This window comes from Trachurus japonicus, unplaced genomic scaffold (assembly GCF_045865225.1).
Source record: "Trachurus japonicus isolate A0001 unplaced genomic scaffold, Traja_1.0 AP030368.1".
Lineage (NCBI taxonomy): Eukaryota > Metazoa > Chordata > Actinopteri > Carangiformes > Carangidae > Trachurus > Trachurus japonicus.
This window is the reverse complement of record NW_028220501.1, coordinates 10,502-19,840: the sequence shown is the minus strand read 5'-3', so window position 1 is coordinate 19,840 and position 9,339 is coordinate 10,502. Positions and strand designations below refer to the sequence as shown.

The 9,339-nt window shown below is 41.4% G+C and overlaps 1 protein-coding gene across 1 annotated transcript; it reads right to left on the bottom strand.

Moving 5' to 3' along the window:
- Nucleotides 1-3,528: 3,528 nt before the first annotated feature.
- On the bottom strand, nucleotides 3,529-7,257 carry LOC146960439 (uncharacterized). Its single transcript, XM_085772381.1, has 2 exons — nucleotides 7,080-7,257; nucleotides 3,529-4,400 (listed from the first exon to the last, which is right to left on the bottom strand). Exons 1-2 carry the CDS (start codon nucleotides 7,255-7,257, stop codon nucleotides 3,529-3,531), a joined length of 1,050 nt encoding a protein of 349 aa, XP_085628507.1.
- Nucleotides 7,258-9,339: the final 2,082 nt, after the last annotated feature.

Here is a 9,339-nt window from a genome sequence, read left to right as displayed (position 1 = left end):
TCAGAACCTCTGACTGACGGATGACTTGTGGTTTGTGCCAGCAGGGGACAGGAGTTTGTCCATTGTGTTGTATCTTGAAATTTACTGGATGCTCCGTCTGTTTGATTTCCTGTTTGGGGCGATCTGATCCATGTGAATTAAAGAGACCCCGATGAGTTTGCTTTTGGTTAAAAAAGAGTCTCATGTTAATATGGATGAATCTACGTTACCCACACTTGTTAATTGGTCCATTTCGATAAATATATCGTTTTGTCTTTATAGTTATTTTGATATTATTATTTAGTGGTCAACTCGCCCAGCATTTCGGTTTCCCGGACGCTGCCCGGCGGGTCATGGGAATAATGCCGCTGGATCACTAGTTGGCATCGTTTATGCTCAGCTCTCACCCGCGAGGCTCCAGCAGCTCGGAGCTGAACAGGAAGCTGTCAGTCGACAGTCCCGCCCGCTCTTCATCTGGAGCAACACGGGCTACGTTCCAAAAACAGGTTGAGTTTCCCTCGCTCACTTGCCCTCAGCCCTTGCTATTACGTCACACGGAGGCCACTTGGAGAGTGAAGGGAAAGTGGGCAGGTCAGGAGTAGCAGAGGTAAACGGAACGCACCTGCCCTCGTTCACTAACAGCTGGGACAATCACTGGTCGACCACATGTCGTAGGTGTAGCGCTGTACTGCCTCTTAAGGGGGGGGGCTGGCCGTTTTTTTTAATTCAATACTCTATAATATCAATATATACTACTCTTTCTCTCTGTCTGTCACTGATCATGAGCTCTGCTTCATCATCAGACCAATCCTGATTAAAATTCCTTATTAAACTACACATCAACTCAGGCACAGCAACTATGTGAATATGAAACGTCAGATTAAAAAGGCTCTTTAGACACGTTTTTTTTTAGACAAATAAGTTTGCCTATTATATATCTCTACTAGCCTACCACTTGTAAATTGTTTGTTCTGACATGTCACTGCTAAACTAGTTTATTGAATTGAATATTTACTGACCCCTTTCATTTATTTTCTTCACCAACTGGTGCTTGAGGTTCATTATCGCCACCGCATGGACATATTTTTCGTGCACCACTGCAATGCATTGTGGGTGATATAGAGCTCTGGAGTGACCATCGATGTTGACTTGATCACTCCCTCAAGGGTCGATCTCACCAAGTTCACTTCAGCTGTTTAGAGAAATGGAACAGCTCTTATGATGGCGGCGGGGATTCCCCCGAGGGCAAGTGCTGAGGGCAAGTGAGCAAGGGCGACTCAACCCGCTTTTGGAACTGTCCTCCCCAAGGTCCTCCCGCGGTAAAATGTGATGGTCTCTGGGCCAGAGCAGGCCGGCACCGACCCGTACCACAGAAGGACCGCGACCACCGGTGGGACCGGTGTTCCCGACCTGCTGTGGCCGAGAGACCATCACGTTCCGCAGCGAGAGGCTGTGACACGGCACGGTGCGTCTGTGTTAATGTTGTTTAGTGAGCGCGCAGCACTCAATGAGTTAAAAGTTGTTTGATAATAAATAACAAGTTTGAGTAAGAAATCAGGAAGGGGAAAATACTTTTTCACAGCATTGTATGTAGCCTGGGGGTTGAAAATCTGAAATGGGGTGCCTATGTTCCCACAGCCTTATGTTCCCACAGCCCTATGTTCCCACAGTTCTAAGATTTTTCTCAAAATTAGGCCCTATGTTCCCACTGGACTCTCTTTACCTATCTGGACTCTATCTATCTGACCTGTCTAGCCTCTACCGGGTCTTTCTACTAAACTTAACCAACTCCTTTCTTCATTGCCTAAACCCAACCAATGGTGGGACCAAAGGGCTGTGGGAACATAGGGCCTAATTTTCAGTGACAACAAAAGTTAGAAATGTGGGAACATAGGGCTGAGGGAACATAGGAATGACCCTGAAAAAATCACAGCACATAAAATGAGTGTGTATCACGTCTTTCCACATACGTTCTTCCTTCGCCTTTCAAACGGAGCAGAACCGGTCTGACAGAACACCAGCGGTAGAAGCAGGTCCGTGGAGCTGTGTGCCACGGACGTGCATGATAAAACAAGCACGCCGAATGTGCAGCGAGCCGCGTGCATAACTCGCGCCTACATTGAAAGTATGTGAGCAAAAGGCCCTACAGCTGAATGGCCCCGATGCACACACACGCTTTATCCAAGGCGCCTATCATCATAGTTATCTGCGTTCCACCGATACATCAGATAACTTCCCGCGTGTCGTTTAAAAATAAAAGCTGTCCGATATGTTTATCAAGACTCTATCACTCCCCCCCCTTTTTGAAAAACTCCCCGGTTTTGCACGATTCACATAAACGACCCAGTTGACCAGAAAAACTGCGATTATAGCCGAAAGGTGACTAGTTTGCAGGTATGTAATAATAATAATAATAATTATTATTATTATTAATATGTACCTAAATGCAGTCTGGAGAATCTTGATCCATCATCACATGTAATTGTGGTAGAGTATAGAAATATTAAATTGAATATTTCACAGCTCAGTTAAACTTGACACAAAGTTAAACAATGATTTTTTCCAAACCTCTTCAAGTCGACTGTGACCTCTACACTGAGTGCGAAATCCATCCCACACGTTCAGTCAGTCTATGATTTGTTGTTGTTATCTGTATGGATCATGTTTGGGTGAAAACTCTGTCTTAACACTGAATATTTACCTTTACTAAATGAAATTAATATTGTGTCTTACTGATTAATAAATAAAACAGATGTTTTACTGACTGATTAAATAAAGCTGAACCTGTCTCTAGGCCTGTGTGGCCTCTTGAATAGAAACATTGTGCAGAAGGGTTTTGAATTATCTGTGTTACGGCCTTGGACTCTCAGAGACCTTGGACAAAAAGTTATGGCAGTGTAGGGAGGATTTCTGCTTTGGTTCAGGTCCAGATGTTCGTGTGCTGAGAAGATGGGTCCTATGCCAGCCTGAGTGCACCAACGAAGGGAGGGCTAAGTCTAAATCACAGCCACTACCCACCTGTTTTTGACCAATAAGAATTAATTACACACACTACACAGTGCAAAGTACTAAATATCAATGTAATGCTTTTGTCTGAGGGCAGATCACAGAGAATTCTCTCTCTCTTGTGATGGTGGTTGCAGCTGACTGCTTGCAGACTGTGATTTCTTGAACAGGAGAGTTTCTTGTATTTGATTAGTTTGATGATCCAATTTTAATAAATAGTTACCAAGCACATCGTTGTTTGTCCTCTCTTGGAATAAATGAATACGCATGTAATTTTTCCTGTTTTCAACCTTACAATCATTATGTCTTACCACATGTATCGTCTGACTGAAGCTTCCTACTGTTCATTGACATGTCACTAACTCTGTTCCCACATGTTGCACATAAAACCACAATTTATGTACAGAACTTCCTTTAGAGAGGGTTAAAATATATTATTGTTCATCAATGTTGTCAATCTCATATCAAAGACTGTGACTTCTCTTTCAATGATTGTTCTTCAAAAAAACAAAGTGTGAATAAAGAGCTTTATTATGAGCTTTATTAGGTTTGTATTCCCAGAGGCTTCTCACCTGTGTGAGTTCTCATATGGACCACCAAGTGTGCTTTACGAGTAAAACCTTTGTCACACATTCCACAAGAAAAAGGCCTCTCACCTGTGTGGATGACCATATGCCTAATCAAAACTATCTTTTGGGTAAATTTTTTCCCACAAGTGTTGCAGGTGTACGGCCTCTCACCTGTGTGCGTTCTCATATGGATGTCTAAGTGTCTTTGACACATAAAACCTTTCCCACAGTTTTCACACAAAACAGGTTTCACACCTGTGTGAATTCTTGAATGATTTCTCAGTTGAGACATGGAACTGAATTCTTTCTCACAGGTGCTACAACAAAATGTCCTTTTCCCTGTGTGGCCACTCTGGTGTTTTTCCAGTTTAGACTCAACCTTTAAGTCTTTTCCAGAAGTGTCACATTTTAGAGTCTTTTTACCTTTCTTAGTGTCACAGTGACTCTTTGTTGTAGGAGAGTTGTGTACATTGTCACTGTCACTTGCGTTTGAGCGACGTCTCTTCTGTGGTTGTGTCTCTACATTTCCAGGTGGTTCTGGGTCTACATGTCCACTTCCTTCCTGATGTTGGCTCTCAGCTACAGCAGAGCTGTGAGGGAGGAGCTGCTGGTCACTGGTTGGTTCTGGTTCTCTGTGGTCACTTCCCTCATGAGTAGGAGCCAACATAAAGGTGTCAGTCTCCTGCTTCAGTAGCAGCTGCTCTCCCTCCTGACTGCTGCAGACCTCCTCCTCCTCTTCCTCTTTAATCTGTGGAGGCTCTGGCTCCTCCTGCTTCAGACTGGAGAGAACAAACTCCTCCTCCTCCTCCTCCTCCTCCTCCTTACAGACATGTTGATGTGAGAGCTCTGGAACAAAGAGGAGACATGAGACAGAGGTGAGTCCTATGATGATGGGAAAAAAAGAAATGATTTGGACAGCTCAGATCATCAGCTGTTATTAGTTTAGTGTCAATGATGTGATGCAACCCAATGTTAATGCTAATGTGTATTTTTTTTTCCATAAATATCTGACTACAGGAAAGTAATTCTGGACTCAAATGTAGAATAAATGTAATTCGCTTTTTGCAATACAGCACTGTGTCTCTTAACAAGTTTTTACATAATTTTCCCACATTATTTAGAAGAAAAGTAGTGTGTTAGGATACATGTCCTGCTCATTGTTGCTAAAATCCATTAAAAGTTATATAGTAACACAGTAAAAGTCAATTTCAATGTAACACTTTCAGAAAACAGGATGTTTTTCATAAGTGCACTTAAATTCAGGTGCACTGAAGGTGGGTCAAATTTTTAATTTCACTCTCTTGTGGTTACACCATTTGACATTTTCAGGGACATTCAGTCTAACTTCTGTTAAAAAGTTTTGAATGTCATGAAACCAACATGAATACAAAATCAGGGATGTGATTGGCCAAGGACAAAAAAGCAGGAAATTAGACAGACCCATAGCGTGACACGGCAACAGTGCAGCCATTACACACAATGACATAAGTTTGACACTTTATATGAAAAGTATACGCAAACAGAAAACAATTAATTTAAGGAGAAAAAAAACTCAAAAACTGCATGTCAAACAATAAGTGCAGATATTATTAGTGTGTGTGTGTTGTGAACATCACACACACACTGTGACGTAATCTTCATTATTTTGATCATTCAAAATGTGTCTGAGAGCGACAGAGACAAGAGAGAGAGTCAGTGGTGGCAGGTGGAATTCACTTGATATTGAACTTATTGGTATTTAAAAGGAAAACAAACATGCAGTACTTAGCTCCATTTGTAATATTTAAAGGTATATTGTGTAAGAATTACTCCCATCTAGCGTTGCGGTTGTAGATTGCAAGCAACTCAGTCGTATTTTTCATGCTGCATTCACGTGAAATCGGTTAGATGGCAGACAGACAACAGCCGCTGCACGTAATGGTTTACACAAGTGGCCAGTCAGCACGAGGCAAAACAATACACATGACAATATGTTCATCTCTCCCACTTCCCTCTGAAACACACCCCACAACGTACTCGTCCTCATCCAATCACAATCCGCCACCTTCCCTCCTCCTCCAATCAGCTTTCATCTGTCATGTTTAAAAGTGCTCTCTCTCTACTCTCATTCAGCTGTCAACCAGCCCGCAGAAAATTCTCGACCCACCTCCTCCCCTTCACCTCCTCAATCAGGATCCAGGCTTCTCCATCTCACTCAGCTTCCATATCAGCAGGCATCATCCCTACCACCACCACCAGTGTCTGGGCCCGGGGGGGGGAAGTCCTCTTCAGATAGAAGCTTCACATTCATCAATCTGTCTTCTAAGCTGATCTACTCCCTGGGGCCTAAGCGCCAAAAATATTACTTGTTCACAATAAATGTCTTCCTGTTTCACATCCCGTCTATTCCATTCTTAATAGTCTGTCCTGATTGAAATGTTGTTCTTTGGCAATATCTGGATTTTTTCATTGGTATTATATCTCTGTGTATTTGATTAGGCTTACATTTACAGGCTGATCATTAAACAAACAAATCAGAGGTTACTCAGCAGTTACTGAGTAGCTCTTTCACCAAGTAGCCTACTACTACTACTCTTACTCAAGTAAATGTTTGAATGACTACTTTTTACTTTTACTTGAGTAACATTATTCTAAAGTAACTATACTCTTACTTGAGTACAATTTTTGGCTACTCTACCCACTTCTGATTATTCTAAAGCAGTGGTTCTCAACTGGTGGGTCGCGGACCCGTTCTGGATGGGTCGCGGACAGCTGGTCGAAAAAGTAAATAATATTTAATGCACATCTGATGTTGAACATGTCTTTTATTTTGAAAAATAACTTATTTTGAAAGGCACACGAGACACCTGAACACATGCAGTGGTAATGGTCCTCCTCACTTTCTTATTTGCTCCATTTGCTCTGAATGTAAAGATATCAGTTTCTTATTAATGTGGCCTGAACCCATTGAATCTTGTTTTGTTTTGTGGGTCTTTATTTTGTGCAATTTGATATTTATTCACTTTTGTGAACATGCTCTGAATGCAGAGATGCATTAGAAGTCAAATATATCATTTTGTTGGTCTCCATTTTGTGCAGTTTGATATTTTTTTATTTATTTCTGTACAGTTGTCATGGTCCTCCTCAGTTTCATTCATGTGCTCTGAAATTAATCAGAGTACATTATTTGCTCAATAAAGAGCAAAATGAGTTTTTAAAGGCTTAAAAAAAAAAATCTTCGTTTGAATTCTATAAAAGTAGGTTGCGACTTAATGACCATGGGAAAATGTGGAGCCCAGAGTGAGACTAGTTGAGAACCCCTGTTCTAAAGTATCTTACTTGAGTACAATTTTTGGCTACTCTAGTACCCACCTCTGATTTTAATTTCTGGAAAAATCACATGCCTGCAAACCACAAGCAGCACGTGTAAAACTGAACAGGAAACAAGAGAAAACCAGAGGAGAAAACACTAAAGGTTGAAGAAGTTGTTCCCCCACAACAACAAAGACTAGTATATATAGTGTCTCTGCTCCTGGTTTTACAGACCTGTCCTCCTGTGGAGCTTTATCTCTGGTGGTTTTAGGGCTCTATCCAGCAGTCTGCGCTGACGATCGATCTCCTCCTCGTACTCGACGACAGTTTGTTTAAAGACTCTGAATATTTCTTCAGCAGCAACAGTTAGTCGCTCGGTGACAAACTCTCTCAGAGACTCAACTGAAGACATCGTTGCTTCACCAACACTGAAACATTTCTCTGAGATAGTGATGGGTCTGGTCTTGCCGTGCCACTGCCGAGGCTTCGAAGCGCGCGTCGAGTAAAATGAAGGAAGTATTTTGTGAAGCAAAACCGAAACCGAAACCAGATGTTTTATTTTTTATGAGTTTAAAATAGAAATCAGATATTACATTCAGCTATTACAAAATATTAAAGACAGAATAAAAACCTTAGAATATTATAAATTATTGCAAACAACTAAATAGCTACCTATAATATATAAAATATAATATAGTGTTGGTACCCCTTTCAGTGTATATATGTATATATTTTTTGTTTGCCTGTTCATTGTATGTTTATTGTTTGAATATTTGTGTGTTTGTATATATAAATGTTTAATTAAAAAAAAAAAAAGTATTATGGGAACCAGAGCGGCATTTTTATGCAAATGAGAATGACTGATGCATCTTGGGTAATTTAGGGGCAGCGCCTGGCATCCCTCCATTGAAAAGTTCAGTACTAACTGGCTTGACAAACTAATTAACAAAAAGTTGGCTATTAACAGGCTATTTACAGACAACACTTAGCCAAAACCTACCCGGTGATTCGACCAAATACGTGTAGATGTCTGGGTCAGACATTTCTGGCCACTGTGTGCAGGGTTCCTACAGCTTAAGCCAAGTTAAATTTAAGACTGTTTAAGACTTTTTTAAAGCCACTTGAAATGAAATTTTTAAGACCGACTTCATAATAAACACAAATGCAGAAAAAAGAAAAAAAAACACCACATCAATTACATAGGGTTAGGGACAATTTTACCCACTTTCCTATGTGATCCAAGGTAAAGTGACTGCTACATGAACATTGGATTGTGTCTCTTTCCAACTGTCCTTTCAAAATAAATGCATAAAAAGTCCGGAAAAAAAAACACTGACTCGGGAGCTGGTGGCAGTGAGAAATTTAGCGTTGACGGCCACGACTAACTTCTCTATGTCGGAAACCCCTTCACCCGCCCCTGCCCACTGCATCAGACTGGTTAGGAGAAGGGGTAGAAATACCGTACTCTCCTATGCTAAGACACTACTTCTTAACCATAATGTTAAAATAATTATGCATCATAATGCATTGATATCAAACCAGTGGTAAAACAAAGATGATGATGGACTGAAGTTTCAGATCATCTGCTGCAGCAGAAATGAAAATATGAGTCATAGCCCTTTGTTTGTAGTGTGTGAATCTAGATACCTCTGCCTCTGCACATTAGTGCATAACTTTAAAGACTGCTGGTCCATGGAAATAATCTGCATCAAGCGGTGACAATTGTTCTGTTTCAAAGGGCTGGCAGTAATTTCTTTATTTTATTTTATTTGATGCCCCGTTTATTATCTTTCTATTAAACGTTGTCTCCTCTGAAGCTCCCGACAATTAAACCTCCATAAACCCGCTGATGTAAATCTGTGACTTTATGAATGGGAGCTGTGATGGACGATCAACCGGCTCCAAAGGTCGCACTAATGCTCTTCCACAGAACAAAGCATACAAGCACAAATAGACCTTTTAGCTTTTAAATCCATGTTGAGGCCTCAGCTGTTGCCTGTACTAATGAGAGTCCAGCTGATGCTGCTGAGTGCTCAGATATTCTTTAGGGTTAAACTATTGGCACCGCTATAAAGAGTGTCACTTAAGCTACGAGCCTTAAGCCTCGTTTCATTCCCAGCGTCAGCAAATTTCTGTGGAACCTTCGTCTAAAAATATGAATTAAAAAGGACGGCGACACCGCGGCACTTTAAAAACCTCATGTCGACTGCTAATCCCCTAAAGAGCGAACTTGGGAGATGGATCAGCACGTGACAGATCAACCGCTGGAGAAATTATGAATGTGTGCCGGCAGCTTGTGTTTGTGAAGCAGGTTTTTATTTCAGTGTGCGTGATATGTGGGGTTTTCTCTCTCTTCGTCGAGGACTAATCCCTTAAACATGGCGGCACATGTGTGCATCAACTGGAGGAGGAGGGGGTTGGTGGTGGAAGGCACCGATGCACAGATGCACAGATGCACAGCGGCCGTAAAGAGATTTAGATGCCAGGATTCATG

Excerpts from the sequence above, each read along its gene's own strand:
- LOC146960439 (XM_085772381.1), bottom strand. The coding sequence starts at position 7,257 with ATGTCTTCAGTTGAGTCTCTGAGAGAGTTTGTCACCGAGCGACTAACT. Across the intron at positions 4,401-7,079 it reads AAAGCTCCACAGGAGGACAG|AGCTCTCACATCAACATGTC; the intron begins GTCTGTAAAACC and ends TCTTTGTTCCAG.